The 21,406-nt window shown below is 43.5% G+C and overlaps 1 protein-coding gene across 1 annotated transcript in view; it reads left to right on the plus strand.

The window, feature by feature from the left end:
- Nucleotides 1-421: 421 nt before the first annotated feature.
- Nucleotides 422-21,406, plus strand: part of NPSR1 (neuropeptide S receptor 1) — a 74,429-nt gene continuing 53,444 nt past the window's right edge. The window contains exons 1-2 of the mRNA XM_081834836.1: nucleotides 422-947; nucleotides 12,819-12,951. Coding sequence (XP_081690962.1) covers nucleotides 804-947; nucleotides 12,819-12,951 — 277 coding nt within the window. The 5' untranslated portion in view covers nucleotides 422-803. The remainder of the gene's footprint in view (nucleotides 948-12,818; nucleotides 12,952-21,406) is intronic.

Consider the following 21,406-nt stretch of genomic DNA (forward strand, 5'->3'; position numbering starts at 1 on the left):
CACCTGGAGCTGGATTGGGTGGCTCCTGTGGACCAATCAGACTGCTGCATTGGACTAATCAGACTGCTGCATTTTGGATCTTATTGTTCTAGGACCAATCAGACTGCTGCATTTTGGATCCTATTGTTCTAGGACCAATCAGACTGCTGCATTTTGGATCCTATTGTTCTAGGACCAATCAGACTGCTGCATTTTGGATCCTATTGTTCTAGGACCAATCAGACTGCTGCATTTTGGATCCTATTCAACTCAGTACATAACAGGAATATAGTACAATCAGGGAATTGTGGCATGGATTTTGGGAAATGATGCAAAGAGAAATTACAAAAACAAAAAACAGTCTGCTTCAAAATCCTGGTGGTCTAGGCAAGTTTCAACAACTGATGACACATTTGATGGGCTGCCGCTGCATCCTGCCAGGTACAATGGGACATGGAACAATGCTCTGTTTTGTAAAGAAGATGATGCTCACTTTGCCAGCTGGCTCCTTAGACCTGTGGTGATCTACAGCTAGCTCAGGTACAAGGATGACTCAATGGGGCTCCACTAGTAATTGACTCCAGGTGCTGACGAGAAACGTCTGGACAGCCAGGTCTGTCAGCAACCTGAGTTCCTTTAGACAGAAGGTTTCCCCAGCTTGGATGGTGTTGCTGAGTTGCCTTGAAGTTTGATGCCTCCTAGAGCCACTGGTGGAGCAGTGAAGCTGCCTGTGCAGCTGTGCTCCTCTGTGGAGAGAGCTTGGCTGTATTATTAACTCTCCGTCACCAGAAGAGCCAGAGCAGTTCGGAAAAGAGTCACAAGCCATGCAAGCCAATGTCACAGAAGGCAGCAATAGCTCAAATGGGAGCGCTGACAGCCTGGATTCCACTCTTGTCACTTGCACAGAGACAGGGACTTTCACTGAAGCGGAGGAAGAGGAATTGGAATCCTTCTATTATTCCTTCAAGGTATGTTCTGCTTTCCTGCGGTCACTCGCTTTTCTTATTATGATGATCCAGCGGCTTGGCAGGCAGGCAGAGCTCGCCAGTGGGGCACTGAATGCTTTTGCTCTGAGTTGGCAGCTGATTCCCGCCCCTCAATTTGTTTCAATGAAGACTTCGAGGTCAAAGAGGTCTGTGGTTTTTTTTCAGCTGCTGATCAGTGGGAGGAAATTTCAATGTTCAGCGAAGAGCAGGGAAGCGATCTTTCTATAACCAAAGGATGGTATATAGATCTTGAATTGCTTAGGTGATTATGGTGTTTTCCTCGTTTTGGATGCGATGTTTCAGCTGATGTTTCTAATGCAACAATAAACAGCATATTTGTAATTGCATTCCTATTCCTGTGTCTTGAAATTAAGATTGCTTAGATTAGTTTACTTCCTTGTGTTTCTCTGTTAAGTGTGATGCAAATTGATGGAGCTATAGAAATCACTACCAAGACGTAGCCATCCCAACAAATGTACTCTAAGCAACAGGCAGCTGAGTTCTGTGATATGAAAAGCCGTGCCGTCTTTTGAGGCTGTCTATCTCCCTTGCAAGTTTAATTGACTTGTATAAAAGTTTCTGAGGCTGTAATTTTCAAGATGCTGTTGGGGGGGGGGAGATTTGTGAATGGAGACAATTTGATTTCAGCCCTCTCGTTGGAGAGTACCTTGCTATCACCATCACTTAGCAGGTGAAGTTTGGGGGGGGGGGGAAATCTGAACAGAATTATGGCAAACATTTAGTTTGTAGCGTAATTGTCCGGGCTGCTGCCAATCCTTTGATGGATTTAATTTCATCAGGTGGGTTTGTGTGTGTCACAAAAAAACTGACAGTGATCAGTCAGCAGCAGTCAGCGTGGTTTCAAAAATGAGAAGTTGGAAAAGGTCTTTCATCCCTCTGTGGAAGTGTAATGGATCTAGTGGATCTAGGGGTTCAGGGCACATCTGCATAGTAGATGGTCATAGTCGTTTCTGGCTCTCTAGCACACAAGCAGAAAAGGCAGATCAACATGGCTGTGCCCTGGGAGAAAGGTAGTAAGAGCCCTGATAGATCAGGTGCGTCCAATTCAACATCCTGCACAGGGCAGCCCAAGACATTTTGGCAGCTGAGGTGAACCCCAAAATGGTGTCTCTCTCTCTCTCTGCCAGGGGAGAAGGGGTGAGGGAAGATCGACATAAGGGTTAAAAAATGGAAAGAAAGTTGCCATTAGGATCTGCTGCCCTGGTGGATTCTGCTGCCTGAGGCAGTCACCTCACCTTGCCTCATGGTTAAAGGTAAAGGGACCCCTGACCATTAGGTCCAGTCGTGACCGACTCTGGGGTTGCGGTGCTCATCTCGCTTTATTGGCCGAGGGAGCCAGCGTACAGCATGGCCAGCATGACTGAGCCGCTTCTGGCGAACCAGAGCAGCACACGGAAACACCGTTTACCTTCCCGCCAGAGCGGTACCTATTTTATCTACTTGCACTGTGTGCTTTCGAACTACTAGGTTGGCAGGTGCAGGGACCGAGCAACGGGAGCTCACTCCGTCGCGGGGATTCGAACTGCCGACCTTCTGATTAGCAAGTCCTAGGCTCTGTGTTCTAACCCACAGCGCCGCCCTAATCCTATACACCACAGTGGCCAGGAAGCCCACAAACAAGACTGGAAGGCATTTGTCTTTGGGGGACAAAACTATTATATCTGAAAATGTGTAACAAAATTGCAATGGCCACTTCTATTAGGGGAGAGATTTTGGCTAGGGATAATTTGAAGTGGAAAAGCTGACCTCTTCCCCTGTCCATTGCTTTCCCCCAGCTGCCTCCCCTCCCTGCTTCTTGCAAACACATATCTGCAGCATTCCCTCAGCTGCGTCACCCACATTATAGGGAAATCTGATGGATGGAGGAAGGGTTAAGCACTCCCTCCCGCCACAGATTCCCCACTGCAAATCACCACCTTCCAAAGCTGCTTTCACCTCATAGATGTGCTCACTAGGATTTTATTACACATGCGTGCATGTATATGTCATTCTGCCCTCTGCCTAGGTTGCACTGCAAGAGAGCATCTAATTTCCTAAATAAGCATACATAGATGTGCTTCCATGCAGAGAGGAGCAAAGTGATATTTTGTACAAATAAAAATTAAGCGTATTAAGTGAGCATAGGCACAAGCATACTGAGAGCAATCTATTTAATGGTGAGCATTCTCAAATCCCATTGATTTCAGTGCAAGAGAGGGAATCAAGGTCTGCGCTCTCCCATTGGAATAGGTGGGACTGGAACATTATTTAACTTTGGCTGGGAAGCCCTTTCCTTCCACGTAATGGGCACAACCCCGATATGTGTTATGGATGCATGCAAGAGGAGAATGGCATGGATCCTAACAGTGTGGGCAGGAGCAACTTAGCCACCCAGTTGGACCTGCCTCCCTCTTTACCAAACTGGGCAAATGTTAAGAATGCAAGGCAAGCCTGTTGGATCAAACCGATGGCCCATTTAGTCCAGTATCCTCAGAGTAGCTGGCCAGATGCCTGTGGGAAGCTTGCAAGCTGAACATGAGCGCAATGGCACTCTGCCTACCTGCAGTTTCCAGCAACTGACATTCAGAGCCACAATGCCTCTGGCAGCAGAGTAGCCATCATTCGTTATGTGGCAGATGCAAAACACTTTGAAAATGGGACTGGGCTCTGATTCCATATGAAGCACCTTTGAAGAAAATAATTTTCCAGTGCAAAGACTTTTTGCAATTGGTTGCAGCTGAAGCCCCATTGCCGTCTCTCCTTCCAGGAGGTTTACAAGAAAGACGTGTGTGGGTGTGGGTGTGTTGCTTTGTTATGAATTTCGGCTGGATTCTGCTTGAAATGGAAAAATAAAATCAAGAAGCTCTCTTTCTCTCTTATCTTTCTAGTATTTACATCTGTCTGTGAGCCTAAACAACAGCAGCAGCCGCATAATACTAATACTAATACTAATACTAATACTAATACTAATACTAATACTAATACTACTAATAATAATACTAAAATTAGTAGTAATGGTAGTGATTGGGAATAAAGAGAGGGAAAGCTAGTTAACCTTTCCAATTTGAAGATAAATATCCAAGCAGGTCATGCTGTTCTATACAACAGAGCATCTAGGACCAATCAAAAAGAAATAGGACACAACATAAAGAGAAGCAAATATTAATTCCTAATGTAACAAATGCCTCTTGATTGTATCACGCACACATGAAGCTGGGATGTTGTTTCATCCTGGGGCATTTGTCTTGTAGGGACAAGTATTCATTACAGGGACCTGTGTAAAATATCCATTTTTAGACTTCCTACTTTCTGAGCCTACGATCGTAAGCAGGAAACCCCACTTACAACTTTACAACTTTGACCTAAGGCAGCACACTGTCATTGACTTTAGTGGCTTTGCAAATTCTTCCATATTTTTTCTGGGGGGGGGGGTCATCCACATGATAGTGGCCCCCATCTCCAATCCCCCAGCCAAAATCTACTAGCAGTTTCATGGAGACGTGGAATAACACGGGAGCCATGCAAAAAGTACCAAATATAACCCCAATTTTTAAAAAGGAGTCTTGGAAATTATTGTTGTTGTTGTTTGGTCGTTTAGTCGTGTCAGACTCTTCGTGACCCCCTGGACCAGAGCATGCCAGGCACTCCTGTCTTCCACTGCCTCCCGCAGTTTGGTCAAATTCATGCTGGTAGCTTCGAGAACACTGTCCAACCATCTCGCCCTCTGTCGTCCCCTTCTCCTTGTGCCCTCCATCTTTCCCCACATCAAGGTCTTTTCCAGGTAGTCTTCCCTTCTCATGAGGTGGCCAAAGTCTTGGAGCCTCAGCTTCAGGATCTGTCCTTCCAGTGAGCACTCAGGGCTGATTTCCTTCAGAATGGAGAGGTTTGATCTTCTTGCAGTCCATGGGACTCTCAAGAGTCTCCTCCAGCACCATAATTCAAAAGCATCAATTCTTTGGCGATCAGCCTTCTTTATGGTCCAGCTCTCACTTCCATACATCACTACTGGGAAAACCATAGCTTGAACTATACGGACCTTTGTTGGCACGGTGATGTCTCTGCTTGGAAATTATAGGCCGATTCATTTAATGTTTGTCACTGGAAAACTGGTGAAAAGTTCACACTGAGTCATCCACACTGAATCATCCAATATGGATATCTTCTGGGTCTTCTGGGAATTTGCTGACTTGTCACAAGAACTGGAGCTTTATGGGCAAAAAAGCACCATATATACAGTGAGGGGGGAAAAGTATTTGATCCCCTGCTAAATTTGCAGGAGTTTCTGACTTTTGTCTTCTGAGTTTCTGGGGGTTTTCCTGTTGTTATTCTGTCTCTCACAGCTACAATAAACCTACCATTAAAATTATGGACTGGTCATTTCTTCATCAGAGGGCAAACGGACAAATTTAGCAGGGGATCAAATACTTTCCCCCCTCACTGTACATAAAGGCCATATACACACATGGACCATGGAGCAGAGAGAGCAGGGGAAAGGGGGGGGGGGCGGAACGATATCAGAGGTGTGCAACCATCTCCATTCTAAATCACAGCTGGTGCTTTATGAGAAAATCAGTGGCGTAGCATGGGTTGTCAGCACCCAGGGCAAGGCAAGTAATTTGCGCCCCCTAACCTGTGGATTTGCGCCCCCTAACCCTAACCCCCAGATGTTGCGCCCAGTGCGGCCGGCCCCCCCTGCACCCACCACGCTACGCCACTGGAGAAAATGTGGGGTGAAAGAACCCATCTCTTGCCAGAAGTCCTCGCTCAAGGAAGCGGGAAGCCTGCTCCAGGAAGCCAAACTTTTCATTTCTAGAGAAAAAACAAAGAAGATGAAACATAAAAACTCGTCCTATAAAATAATCAAAAGGGGGTGAACGCCTGCTCTTGTCCCACCCCGGAGAAGCAACAAATAATAATAATAATAATAATAATAATAATAATAATAATAATAATAATAATAAAAATAATAAATTTTATTTATACCCTGTCCTCCCCAGCCAAGACCGGGTTCAGGGCAGCTAACAACCAATAATAAAAACAAGCTGATTAAAATACAATTTAAAAAACAAGATTAAAATACAACATTAAAACATTAAGATGCAGCCTCTTCACAGGAGGAGAAAGGAAAAAGGAAAGGGGGGGAGGGGATCAGGCTGATTCCAAGCCAAAGGCGGAACAACTCTGTCTTACAGGCCCTATGGAAAGAAATCAGATCCCGCAGGGCCCTGGTCTCATGAGGCAGAGTGTTCCACCAGGCTGGAGCCAGTGTTGAAAAGGCCCTGGCTCTGGTTGAGGCTAATCTGACTTCCTTAGGGCCCGGGACCTCTAGGGGTGTTGCTATTTATGGACCTTAAGGTCCTCCGTGGGGCATACCAGGAGAGGCTGTTCCGTAGGTACGAGGGTCCTAGGCTGTGAAGGGCTTACAGGTTTTCCCCACAGGTAGCAAGACTCGCTGCCTCCTCTATTCTCTCCTTCCCTGGCATTGGGCAGTGCAAGCTGGGCTAGTTTGGAGACTGCCCTGGAAAATCCCTAGGGAGTGCTCAGTATGTCATTTGAAGCCTGATTCCACTGCTGCTGAAACAACAATTGCATGATTATTCTTTTCAGGCTGCAGTCCTGCCCCCCCCCACTTATCTGGCCGTAAACTCCATTGAACTCAGTGCATAAGACTGCCCTGTTAAAGTCATCTTGTATGATTTGTGTTTAAAAATACAAAGCTCGATTTAATTATACAAGGGGAAGAATGTCAACCAATCCTCCGTATCTCAGACAGACTTGGGAGACGTTTTTATTGAGACATTATTTTGTTGCTTTTATATTGGCTCTTTAAATGATGCTGAGCTTTAAATATTTTCAAAACTGCTGGTTTTAGCTGTCCGTTGAATATTGCTTCTGTTGTTATCTTTGACTTGCTAAGGCACCCTTGAGGATATTAAGATTCCTCTTTAGACACAACAAAACACATATCTTTTAAACAAAAATGCTTCAAATATTATACATATTTATTGAATAAATTAGGAAGAGAGGGTAGCTAGGATTGTCACTGGGAATTGGTTATACTTCAATGATTAAGGACCAGCAGTTGATGATGAAGTGAGACTCAAATTAATTCTATCGAAATGATTATCATTGGAAGAGTTGTTTATCTGCTGCTTTGGGTGCTATGAATTCTCATGCACAACTAATTATTCCGCCTTTGTTATTTCCACCCGCAATAGCTCAATGACTTATAGAAACTTCAGCCAACATATTTCATCAAGGAACTTAATGTAATTACTTGCTTGGGAGATGAACAATTGCCTTGAAGGGAAAGTTGGTCTGTGAGATCCCACCACACCTGCCACCCTATTTCCTTCCTCCTGAGTGAGAGGAAGCCCCTCCAAGAGGTTTTTTCACCTGGGAAAGGGTAATTGCCAGCTAAATCCACAGTCACTGCTGAGCAAGTTCAGCCCGTTTCTTCTTCTTCTTCAATGATGATGATGATGATGACGACGACAACGATAATAATAATAATAATTATTATTATTATTATTATTTATTTATTTATTTATTTATTTATTTATTTATACCCCACCCATCTGGCTAAAAGTCAGGTAGTTGTTTACAGTGGTACCTTGGGTTATAGACGCTTCAGGTTACAGACACTTCAGGTGTCTGTAACTCTGCTAACCCAGAAATAGTACCTCAGGTTAAGAACTTTGCTTCAGGATGAGAATAGAAATCTCACAGCAGCGGCGCGGCGGCAGCGGGAGGCCCCATTAGCTAAAGTGGTGGTTCAGGTTAAGAACAGTTTCAGGTTAAGAACGGACCTCCGGAATGAATTAAGTTCTTAACCTGAGGTACCACTGTATTTCTTTGACATCTGATGAGAGGGTATTCCACGGGTGGGTGCCACCACTGAGGAGACCCTCTGCCTGGTTCCCTGTAACTTGGCTTCTCGCAGTGAGGGAACCGCCCAAAGGAGCTGGACCTCAGTGTCTGGGCTGAAGGATGGAGGTCTGGGCTGAAGGATGGAGTGTCTGGGCTGAAGGATGGAGCTCCAGTGGAGCTGGACCTCAGTGTCTGGGCTGAAGGATGGAAGTGGAGACACTCCTTCAGATCAAACCATGTAGCATGAAAGTGCATTCTGATACACAGGGTAAAGATATTTAATAAATAATAGTAAATAAATAATATTTATCTGGCACTCCTCTTGCTCTTGTGACTCGGCTGATCAATGAGAAGAACGCTGCAGGCCTTGTAACAGTAGGAAGGAACAAAGAGGAAAGAAAGACAAAAGGGTATATTTCTTGGAGACTCTTCAAACTGACTGGAGAATGTGGCATTGTCCTGATAGTGTATAAAATGTTGTCAATATATGCACATATCCCAAGGACTGTTGGGGACTCTGCATAACGGCCAGAGAATGCACAAAATTCAATATTCTGGCCCCATTTACTGCACCAGACTAAATCTCAAGATAAAGCACTTTGTTTCAGCCATGATAAAATAGCGCATATCCTCCTAAAAAAATTGAATGCAGTGTGAAGCATTGTAGATGTACCAGCAAAGTCTTTCCTTGGAAGTGGTAGCATAAATAAGAGCGATCTTATCCACAAGAGACAGTTGTTGCCACCAAATAAATTGATTCTTTTGTCAAGTAAAGATATCATTTTATTTTCTCCACAGACTTAAGTTCTTGCAAACATATAATTGCACGGGTTTTATATTTTTGATGTTGGAAAGATTATTCTAATGCTGATTTAATGTGCTGCCAGGGCAGGGAGGAGATCAACTCATGGAGGAGCAAACAGTCATAATAATATGCAAGATAAACAGACAACCATTGAGCCAGCCATATGGCTAGGAATAGTGATTATACACAAGGAGTGTTTTGAGGATTGGGGAAATTTCATGCACACATGCCTGCTTTTTAAAAGCAAAACATGGATTGAAAGGTGAGTGTAAAACTTTTCAGTGTCACCACAAAAACAGACTTGTTCAACCTGCATATTTATGCTGTGGTGCTTAGTGTTCAATAGCCCTGGAGCTAGAATTTGTGCTCAGGGGCTGATTCTGTTATTCTTCATGGTCACACTGCCATTTAAGATGAAAACAGGCCAAACAGTGATTGCATTTTCCATAACCCACACATGGGGAATGAAAATGCAACTCACTGGACTTTATACATTTGCATAGAAATGTGAATACACATGTTGTATTCCCTAAAATAATAATAATAATAATAATAATAATAATTTATTATTTATACCCCACCCATCTGGCTGGATTTCCCCAGCCACTCTGGGCGGCTCCCAATCAAATATTAAAAACACAATACAGCATTAAACATTACAAAACTTCCCTAAACAGGGCTGCCTTCAGATGTATTTTAAAAGTAGGATAGTTGCTTATTTCCTTGACATCTGATGGGAGGGCGTTCCACAGGGCGGGCACCACTACCGAGGAGGCCCTCTGCCTGGTTCCCTGTAACCTCACTTCTCACAGGGAGGGAACTGCCAGATGGCATTCGGAGCTGGACCTCAGTGTCCGGACAGAACGATGGGGCTGGAGATGCTCCTTTAGGTATACTGGGCCAAGGCCATTTGGTCAGCACCAACAGATAAGTCTGACCAAAGTCTTCTGACAGAGAAGCTTTCTCCCACTGAATGAACTTATGGGAGAATCTTGGACTTGGAACAGAGAACTTGGAACAGGTTCCAAAGCTAGGACTTAGGTTTCATGTTTGTGCTTTAGCTGTGGAGCTCTTCTACACACACACAAAAGGAGTATGGATAACCAACGTGTTTGGCATGTTTCTGGGTGGACTTTTTGATGGCATCCATCTTTCTCATGAGACAATGGAGTGCGCCTCCATTGGGGGTGAAGTTAAACCACTGGGAAATCATGGCGCCTGCTGTGGCTGCAGAAACTGGTAAGCCATAACGGCTGCATTCTGCCTTACTTTTGCTGCATTGGTGGCATTCTTCAAGGCACAAGTCTGTGCAGTGTGTCTGGAAGTCCTGGGCTGCCCAGTCGACAAGACCTCCCTCTCAGCCTTGCTGATGTGGTCCAAAGGACAGCAGAGCAGGACGTTTGGCACAAGTGTGGCTGCAGGTGTACGAGGTGCCATCCAACTGCCTAGGGCAGGGGTCGGCAAGGTTTACCTTGCCTGGGCTGGTTCACTCCAGCGGAGATCACTCCATGGGTTGAATTGTGCGTGCGCGCCCACAATTTCTGGCATCTGCGCAGATGCGATTTCCGGCGCTGTGGAAGTGAGTCCCTGCGCCACACCAGTTTAGCGCAGCATGCAGGGACTTGCCAAGTGGGCAGCTTCATTCGCCCATGGGCCTTAGGTTGCCAACCCCTGGCCTAGGGACTCCCCTCTGGATTTGTGAAGGGTTTGCCTTCTCGGTAGTGTCACCTGCCCTGTGGAACGCCCTCCCACCAGATATCAAAGAGAAGAACATCTACCAAACTTTTAGGAGACATCTGAAGGCAGCCCTGTTTAGGGAAGCTCTTAATATTTTAATGTTTAATACACTATTGTATTTTAATATTCTGTTGGGAGCCGCCCAGACTGGCTGGGGAAACCCAGCCAGATGGGCGGGGTATGAATAAATTATTATTATTATTATTATTATTATTATTATTATTATTATTATTTCTCTCAAAGTTATCCCACAAGGCAACGGGTACTAGGATGCAGTGGCGGAGCAAGCCAATCAGGTGCTTAGGTTGTCGCCTGTGCCCTGCGCCCAGGGGCGGGGCCAGCCAGAGCTGGACGCTCTGGGGGGGCCTCCGAGGAGTCTGCCTGCCTCCTCCCACTCAGCCGCCCTACAGCTGAGGGGGAGGCGGCGGGCGGACTGCTTGGGGCAGCGCAGACCCTGCGGGCGCAAAAGCCATTGCGTCCCTCCCAGGAGAGCCGTGTGGCTTGGGTGCGCTGCGGGCCCCACGGTGAGTGCCACCTGGCATTTTGTCACCCCCCCCATTGGTGACATCTGGGGTGGCCCACCCTCACCACACACCCCTTCCTGCTAGGATGGACTAGGCCAAGTGTAAACAGCAAAAGGCTGAGCAGCCCGCAACAGAACAGAACTGTTTGCTGCACCCAAGGTACCAGTTCTTGTGTTCACCCAAGTTTCACCTCCAGCTTCCAGGACAGGGTCTGGTGACTCTGGCCAGGACAATGTTCGTGCAAGGAGGCTGTTTGTGGCTCTCATGCAGTATGGTCCTCTGCATAGGATATGGATTGAAGTCCCAAATCCAGTGTTTCCCTTTATAGGCAGCCTTTGGGATATGCACTTCTGGGGGGAAATAAATAAATGGTACTACTAATAATCACATCAATAAAAAATACTACTTGTTGTTAGTATGTATTCAAACCCATCATTTATTACTTATATTCATTACTATTAACTGCTCGTAGCATTGTTAGAAGAATTGTAAAGCCCCACGGCTACTAAAAGAACTGTTGAAATAAATTACTACAAATTAAGCTATGACTTGAGACGCGGGTGGCGCTGTGGGTTAAACCACTGAGCCTAGGACTTGCTGATCAGAAGGTCGGCGGTTCGAATCCCCGCAATGGGGTGAGCTCCTGTTGCTCAGTCCCTGCTCCTGCCAACCTAGCAGTTCGAAAGCACGTCAAAGTACAAGCAGATAAATAGGTACCGCTCCGGGGGGAAGGTAAACGGCGTTTCCGTGCGCTGGTTCGCCAGAAGCGGCTTAGTCATGCTGGCCACATGACTTGGAAGCTGTACGCCGGCTCCCTCAGCCAGTAAAGCGAGATGAGCGCCACAACCCCAGAGTCGGCCATGACTGGACCTAATGGTCAGGGGTCCCTTTACCTTTAAGCTATGACTTGCAATTCAAAAAGTTGTAGAAATCACAAATCAGTTTTGCTTTTTTTAAAAAAAAACTTAATTTCAATCAGCGTAAGCATGAAAAAGCATTGGGGACACTTTTCTGTACATTTCTGTGTGCTGCACATCTCCAGCAGTATCCTTGCCTTTGGCAATGGTTTGTTTTGGGATGTGGTGCCTAGAATACAGGAATAGCCTATTTTAGCTCACAATACAGCAATTAAAGCAATTAAAGAGCACCGCCAATACATTATTGTTGCTAGAAAGCCTATATAGTATAAGAAGGTTAATTTTGTGGGAAATAATTCATAATGAGTTGAACAAAAATGTTTTAAAGTACTTTTCCAAAACAAAACAAAACAGAGCCCTTTTTGTTGGGGAAATTCAGACGGAAATTCCCAGGTGTCAAAAAAGGTTATTTATGTATGCCACTACTGCGGCCCATGTTTTGTTAGCCCCCAAATGGAAAACGAGTGAGGTCCCAGCTAAAGAAGAATGGCAACTTAAACTGATGGAATATGCGCAGCTTGTGGACCTAACATATAGAACAAGAGAACAAGAAGAACATAGGTTTAGAGAAGATTGGAAAATGTTTATTGAATATATGGTGTACATTTGAAAACGTGGGCAGCATGAAGATAAATTCAACAGTGTAAATAAGTTTTGATGGATGTAATAATGGAATGATGAATGGTTTAGTTTATATAAAATATGCAGGGATTTATGTTATGCAAAATGAACCATGGAAAGAGAAGAAGGGAAGTCATTGATATTTTAAGGTTGCTTAAATGACTATTCTAAAATGTAAAATGTAAAAAATGTAAAAAATTATACAGAAAAAGGAAGGTTAATTTTGGTTTTAAATGACTAAGGCTTTTAAACACAGAATTAACCAAGCACAAGTTTTACCGCCGCATCTTTCTGCCACTTGGGTAATGTGCTTAACTGCAGCTCAGCATCTGCTACAACTGGATCCATCCATTTAACACAGTATTTTCTTTCTCTGCAGACAGAACAGCTTGTTACCCTTTGGATTCTTTTCATCATAACGGTTGTTGGGAACTCCATTGTTTTGCTCTCCACCTGGAGGAGGAAGAGGAAGTCCAGAATGACTTTCTTTGTGACCCAGCTGGCCATAACAGGTAAAGCTGTGTCAAAAGGGGGCGTGGACTTGCTCATTTATTTTCACTTGGCAGCAAAAAAGGGGATGGTTTTCATACCCAGGGAATGAGCCCTTGTGGGAAAATTTTGCCCTGATACTTGCCTCTTCCATTCGCTGTCCTAGCTCTATTCTGCTGTCCGTCAGATATAGTTGTCCAAGAAACTAGTAAATTTTGCCAAATGCACAGTAGCATAGGGCATGCAACATTATCTGGCCTACGTACTGGAAGGGACTAACAGTGATGAAGCCACAGCTTTTCCATAAATGTGGGGGTTTGGGGCGGGGATAATGAATGAGGAAAATATAATTTCTTATTGATTGAATCCATAGATCAGGTAAAAAAATCCAAATTAAAAAACATCTAAAACTTCACGTAAAAAGATAGATGCATTAAAATGTTGTGCTTGTTTCTGCTAAAACAAGTAGAAATTAATTTTTTTTTGTAAATAATTTTTATTAAGTTTTACAATTTTATATTCAACACAAACATCATTATCAAAAAAAGCATATATGAATCCCAATATCCCCCTCTCCAATGACTTTCCTCAACTTCCTCTTCGGGTTCTCTAAATATTTGCTTCTCCTGCCTATCTTATTCTACCTTAATTTTATAATCTTTTAGTTAAATATTATTATATTCTTATCATTTTTGTACCATATTTTTTCACATTACATCTCACACTTTGATATTTTCTAATTATTACATCTTCACTTGTGTGTTTGTTTTCTTAGTTGTGTTTACTCAAACCCTGCTAGTGAGTCCACCTCTTTACAATATTTCTGTAGATACAGCATAAACGGTTCCCAATCTTTTTTGAAATCTCTATTGTCTTTGTCTCTAGGTTTTCCAGTTAGCTTTACCATTTCATCATATTCCATCATTTTTTCTTGCTATTCTTCTTTCGTTGGTATCTTATCGTCTTTCCATTTTTGGGCTAGTAATATCCTAACCACCATTGTAGTGTACATAAATAATTTCTTCTGCTCTTTTGGCAAGTCTTGACCTGTAATAGAAATTTTAAAAATATAATCTAGGTTCAAAATCCAGCCTTTGGCATATGCACTTCTCATTAGTGCCTTGTAACAGAAAGGTTGATTTTTCTGTCACATATTTCTTTATTTGTAGAGCTCAATATATTGAAGAGGGAAAGACTATATCTAGATAATATGATTTTACTTGCTCTATTTCTTTACTTGCTCTAGTCTATGTACTAGTTGTGCAACATTTTTCACTTACCTAAGATTACTACAAAATTGATGTATAGTCACGAAATTAAAAGACGCCTGCTTCTTGGGAGAAAAGCAATGACAAACCTAGACAGCATCTAAAAAAGCAGAGACATCACCTTGCCAACAAAGGTCCATATAGTTAAAGCTATGGTTTTCCCAGTAGGGATGTATGGAAGTGAGAGCTGGACCATAAAGAAGGCTGATCGCCAAAGAATTGATGCTTTTGAATTATGGTGCTGGAGGAGACTCTTGAGAGTCCCATGGACTGCAAGAAGATCAAACCTATCCATTCTTAAGGAAATCAGCCCTGAGTGCTCACTGGAAGGACAGATTGTGAAGCTGAGGCTCCAATACTTTGGCCACCTCGTGAGAAGAGAAGACTCCCTGGAAAAGATCCTGATGTTGGGAAAGATGGAGGGCACAAGGAGAAGGGGACGAAAGAGGACAAGATGGTTGGACAGTGTTCTCGAAGCTACCAGCATGAGTTTGACCAAACTGCGGGAGGCAGTGGAAGACAGGAGTGCCTGGCGTGCTCTGGTCCATGGGGTCATGAGGAGTCGGACACGACTAAATGACTAAACAACAACAAGACTACTACTTTGGATTTAGCACTGTTAATGACTAGATAATTTTCTGTACAAACTGTCTCAGTAATCTCATACCAGCTTGTGATGTTGAAAATAAAATCATACCATTGGCACAAAGTGATATCCTCACAGGTCTAGCCATAGTGTTAAGCATATCAAAATTTTGGCTATGCAAACTTAGTTCAATAAATTGAATGAAGATAAGATCTGGTCAGACTCCTTCATATATAGGAATCTCACATGGAGGAACAGAATTTCAGTCTTTTCAAAACTTTAAATGTGTTTCTGTGTAAAGCAGCCTAATTGAAAATAATAGCTTCAAATCAACATTTGTTTTTAAACAATTTATCCCCAGAAATCTATATACAGAATCAGAAGCAGCAATGAAGTCAATAAAAGCAGTATGAGCCTTTGCTGTGTATTAAATTATCAAATGGAGTAATTATCAAGGATTCCTGTCCCAAAGCCTGCCTGCTCTTATCTTTGAAGGAGATGTGCTGTATAATTTTAGGCTCATCTATCAATGAGGGTGATTGATGTATAAATCATGGGACCCTTCTGATTCCATTTTTCAAATACTGGGACTATAATGTTACATTTCCAACCTTTGCGGTACAACCTGCAGAAAGCAAGGCAATCCTCATTGCTCTTGAAATTTTCAGTTTGGCAGGAAGTCCTTTCCCGGAGTCTTATTTATTCTTCAATGGCTACATATAAGATTTTACCTCTTGGGAGGATGCAGGAGGCCATAAAGAGATGGAATTAATATCTAATACAGGAAACGTTCCACAGGATATCCTTCCTATTGCAATTTCTTCTTTAAACATGTCTGATTAAAAATGCCCCCACATTGAAGCAACGGCAGATATATCTCAAGATAATTTTATTTTGCTTCCCCTACTTGCCATATGTCCAGATTTCCCCAACATTTTGCTGATTCAGCAAAAATCTACCTGCCCGATTCCTAGACATGTTTGGGAAAACCAGGATGTATGGCAGAAATAAGCAGAGTTTAACATTATTATTTTTTAACATTTTTTTTTAAAAAAAATGTTAAGATATACTTTTGTGAAAAAACCCGAAGCTTTTCTTTTAGGTATGGTAGGAAAGGATATAGGAAAAAAGGACTGCAAGCTTTTCCAATATGCTGTAACGGCAGCGAGAATCCTGTTGGCTCAGAAGTGGAAACAAGAGGAGATACCGACGATAGAAGAATGGAGATCAAAAGTGATAGACTATGCAGAATTGGATAAATTAACTGGGAAAATCAGATATACTAAAGACCAAAAGTTCATCGAGGACTGGGGAAAATTTGTGGATTATCTGAAAAATATATGTGGTGTAAACACAATGCTAGTGGGATTTAAAGAGGCACTGTAAATAAAAATAAGTATTGCTTATTAGAAACAATGGGAGTAAGGAGGAATAATGGCAATACGAAAGAAAGGAATGTGTACTAAAGGTATAAATATGGATGATTGTCAGAGACGCTGAAGGAAGTCAAAAACAGTCACAATTTGTTGTATGCGGGATTAAATGAATAATTGGATGGAAATTTATAAAATGCATAATAATTATTTTTTTTTTTAAAGAAATAAGCAGAGTTTGGCCCATTTGCAACCAAAATCAATGTCAGTCCAAAATTTAGCCTTAAAAAAAACCAGCCAGGTTTTCTTGGCTGCAATTATTTTTTGTAATCTCATCTAAGTTCTTAACATAGACCCTTATATACAGCTTTCGGGGAAGTGCGAACAATTCTTAACTTCTACATTATTTGGGAAGATGGGCCTTCAGCTGTGCAATGGAGAGTTTGATGACTGCCAGCTATGGAAGGAAGGCATTGTTTGCAAATCATGTCCTCCCTCAAAGAGGGCATGTGTTGTGGTGCGACCTGACAACCAAACCCTGTGTTGTGGGTGGGTACGATTAGATAGCCACAACACCCTATTGGTAGGTCCCTCGATGCTCGGTTTAATCAGGCCAATGGGATGCTAGCCAAATGGATCGAGAGACCTATTTATGCCCATGCACGTGATAGATATGGATAGGATTGTACTGTAAGGCAGGATTTTGGATAAAGCGTGCTGGGGGGCGGGCTAATTGATCGTTGGCCACTGATGCGATTGGGGCTTCCCTTGTTGTTGGGAAGAAGTTAATGTTGCCATTTATTGATTGACAGCCAGAAATAGTAAAACTCCTTGCACGAGGCTAGGGCTTCCTCTTTTCGCCCGTGCATCGGATTGCCCATCCTCCCCCCCTCCCTAGAATTAGGGTTGTTTGCTTTGACCTTGCTATGCCTGTCATGGGGTAATCTGCTTTGGAGCGGGGGCCTGGTAGGAATTTTGTCCATCTGGCTGATTGGCTGGGGCCATTTGGTTTTTGCCTATCGTCACAACTTGTAAGGTTTGCGGTTAGGCATTGGTTTATGGTTTGGTTGGTTGAGGGGCATGGATTGGCTGTGCCTGCCCCTCTAATGCTGCTGCTGCTGCTGCAAGGGATTCTGTTAAAGGAATTGGGGGCTAACTATTGCTTGTCCACTCTGTCAAGGGGGCTCGGGCCATAGCAATGAGCTCCTGGTTGCATTTGGGGTGAGGGCAGGTTCCCTGCTCCGTCACTACCCCCAAGTGTATTCCCCTTTTCTGACTTTCGCAGGCATGCGGAATGTCAGTCTGTCCCCCATGGGGGGGGGGCAGATAGTCGCAACCAATGCCTACGCAACCACTCACAAATTTGTATTTTAATAAAGTTGTGGCCAAAATTATGCCAAAAATCTTAAACAAAAATTTCTGTGTGATGTGTGAGTTATTGGGGTGGACCTGGGGACCTCGACACGCAAAAGCCAAAATAATTCAAATTGTTTAATTTATGCAGTTTGCAGATTCCTTTCTCTCTGGCCTATTTAGACTTCCCTTATTCCTAACATTAAGAATAAATTTACTGGTACTTTTAATATCCTGGTGCTCCAGTCCTAATATATTTTGTTGGACTTTAGACTTAGTAATTTAAACAAATACTGGGGTGTAATGTTCCAGTGCTTAAATTAAACAGTATTTTTCATTACTTCACCAGAACAGTCTTCAGAATAACACAGCGAGTTTTGTGTGAAAAATAAAATGAACTTATGCCATCTGGGTTTGAGGACTGAAGAATATATTAGTTTATAGAGAGTGAACTTTTTGGGTGTTATCTTGGAGTGGATAGTTTGAATTATATATATATATATATATATATATATATATATATATATGCAGGTTTTGGTGTCCTCGGGTGTCTTCCCGTGTAAAAGTTGGGGTGTCTAGGCGACGTTTCGACGAGGTCTCACTCGTCATCTTCAGGCTGGTGCTTTCGGCTTCTTGTTACTGGAACAGAGCAGGATCTCAGTGTTTGAGTTCCTATAAATACTGTAGAGGGGGTGTGGTGTATAGCCTCCAATGTTCTGGGCAGAGAGGAAGTTCCCAGGCTAGTGTGCCTTTTCTTCTTTTGTTCCTTAATTACTTGAGAGATATCTTGAGTGATTTCTTGAGTGATATCCTGAGTACCACTTAGGTGGGTCATTAGGTGTGGATTAGTTGCTAAAGTCTTTGTGTCTTGACCTCTTGAACTTTGTGAAGAGTTTTCCTGAGAAGATGGCTGTACTGTACTTAGTTGTGCTCTGGCTTGGCTTCGTGTATAGGGGCGAGCTGTGGTTTTGTGGCTTGTGTCAGCCAGATCTGTGTAGGGATTGCAGGGGGGTGCAGCATCCGGAGGTGCCACCATGGATTGGCTACTGGATGGTGTCTGTAATTCATCTGTGGAGAGGGTCTGGGTTTGGGTCTGGTGTGGTTGATTGGTGTTGGCGTTCTGTGTGCCTCTGGATCTGGTGTCAGTTTTTGTGCACGAAGCCAAGCCAGAGCACAACTAAGTACAGTACAGCCATCTTCTCAGGAAAACTCTTCACAAAGTTCAAGAGGTCAAGACACAAAGACTTTAGCAACTAATCCACACCTAATGACCCACCTAAGTGGTACTCAGGATATCACTCAAGAAATCACTCAAGATATCTCTCAAGTAATTAAGGAACAAAAGAAGAAAAGGCACACTAGCCTGGGAACTTCCTCTCTGCCCAGAACATTGGAGGCTATACACCACACCCCCTCTACAGTATTTATAGGAACTCAAACACTGAGATCCTGCTCTGTTCCAGTAACAAGAAGCCGAAAGCACCAGCCTGAAGATGACGAGTGAGACCTCGTCGAAACGTCGCCTAGACACCCCAACTTTTACACGGGAAGACACCCGAGGACACCAAAACCTGCATATATATATATATATATATATTTGCTTTCGTAGATTTTCACGGGTACAGGAATGCAGGTTTTGGTGTCCTCGGGTGTCTTCCCGTGTAAAAGTTGGGGTGTCTAGGCGACGTTTCGACGAGGTCTCACTCGTCATCTTCAGGCTGGTGCTTTCGGCTTCTTGTTACTGGAACAGAGCAGGATCTCAGTGTTTGAGTTCCTATAAATACTGTAGAGGGGGTGTGGTGTATAGCCTCCAATGTTCTGGGCAGAGAGGAAGTTCCCAGGCTAGTGTGCCTTTTCTTCTTTTGTTCCTTAATTACTTGAGAGATATCGTGAGTGATTTCTTGAGTGATATCCTGAGTACCACTTAGGTGGGTCATTAGGTGTGGATTAGTTGTTAAAGTCTTTGTGTCTTGACCTCTTGAACTTTGTGAAGAGTTTTCCTGAGAAGATGGCTGTACTGTACTTAGTTGTGCTCTGGCTTGGCTTCGTGTATAGGGGCGAGCTGTGGTTTTGTGGCTTGTGTCAGCCAGATCTGTGTAGGGATTGCAGGGGGGTGCAGCATCCGGAGGTGCCACCATGGATTGGCTACTGGATGGTGTCTGTAATTCATCTGTGGAGAGGGTCTGGGTTTGGGTCTGGTGTGGTTGATTGGTGTTGGCGTTCTGTGTGCCTCTGGATCTGGTGTCAGTTTTTGTGGGGAGGGCTAATTTCCAGATGTCTGGCAAGCGGGATGTGTCGTCACGCTTGTTCATGTTGTGAGGGTGTTTCTCTATCTCGATGGCTTCCATGATTATTCTCTTGTGGTGATGTTCCGTGTTAAAGAGCAATTTGGAATCTGCAAAATTAATTTCGTGTCCTGTTTCTTTCATGTGTTGGAAAAGAGAGGAAGTTTTTTCTTCTTTTTTGACGGCATTCTTGTGTTCTGCGATACGTGCATTTATTCGTCTGTTTGTTTGTCCAATGTACGTGGCTGGGCAGACTTTGCAGGGTATTTCATAGATCCCTTGGTTTTCCAACTGGATTTTATCCTTGGGGTTTCTGAGGATATTGGCTATTTTTTGGTTGGTGCAAAAGGCTGTTTTGATATTGTGTTTATGGAGGATTTTGCTAATTTTATCTGTAGTGCCCTTGATATAAGGAAGGAGGGCCATGCCATTGTTTTCTTCTGGTTTTCTTCTGGAAACACCCCCCAAAAACCAAGACACAGAAGAAAACAATGGCATGGCCCTCCTTCCTTATATCAAGGGCACTACAGATAAAATTAGCAAAATCCTCCATAAACACAATATCAAAACAGCCTTTTGCACCAACCAAAAAATAGCCAATATCCTCAGAAACCCCAAGGATAAAATCCAGTTGGAAAACCAAGGGATCTATGAAATACCCTGCAAAGTCTGCCCAGCCACGTACATTGGACAAACAAACAGACGAATAAATGCACGTATCGCAGAACACAAGAATGCCGTCAAAAAAGAAGAAAAAACTTCCTCTCTTTTCCAACACATGAAAGAAACAGGACACGAAATTAATTTTGCAGATTCCAAATTGCTCTTTAACACGGAACATCACCACAAGAGAATAATCATGGAAGCCATCGAGATAGAGAAACACCCTCACAACATGAACAAGCGTGACGACACATCCCGCTTGCCAGACATCTGGAAATTAGCCCTCCCCACAAAAACTGACACCAGATCCAGAGGCACACAGAACGCCAACACCAATCAACCACACCAGACCCAAACCCAGACCCTCTCCACAGATGAATTACAGACACCATCCAGTAGCCAATCCATGGTGGCACCTCCGGATGCTGCACCCCCCTGCAATCCCTACACAGATCTGGCTGACACAAGCCACAAAACCACAGCTCGCCCCTATACACGAAGCCAAGCCAGAGCACAACTAAGTACAGTACAGCCATCTTCTCAGGAAAACTCTTCACAAAGTTCAAGAGGTCAAGACACAAAGACTTTAACAACTAATCCACACCTAATGACCCACCTAAGTGGTACTCAGGATATCACTCAAGAAATCACTCAAGATATCTCTCAAGTAATTAAGGAACAAAAGAAGAAAAGGCACACTAGCCTGGGAACTTCCTCTCTGCCCAGAACATTGGAGGCTATACACCACACCCCCTCTACAGTATTTATAGGAACTCAAACACTGAGATCCTGCTCTGTTCCAGTAACAAGAAGCCGAAAGCACCAGCCTGAAGATGACGAGTGAGACCTCGTCGAAACGTCGCCTAGACACCCCAACTTTTACACGGGAAGACACCCGAGGACACCAAAACCTGCATATATATATATATATATATATATATATATATATA

Source organism: Podarcis erhardii (assembly GCF_964252035.2).
Source record: "Podarcis erhardii genome assembly, chromosome: 12".
Lineage (NCBI taxonomy): Eukaryota > Metazoa > Chordata > Lepidosauria > Squamata > Lacertidae > Podarcis > Podarcis erhardii.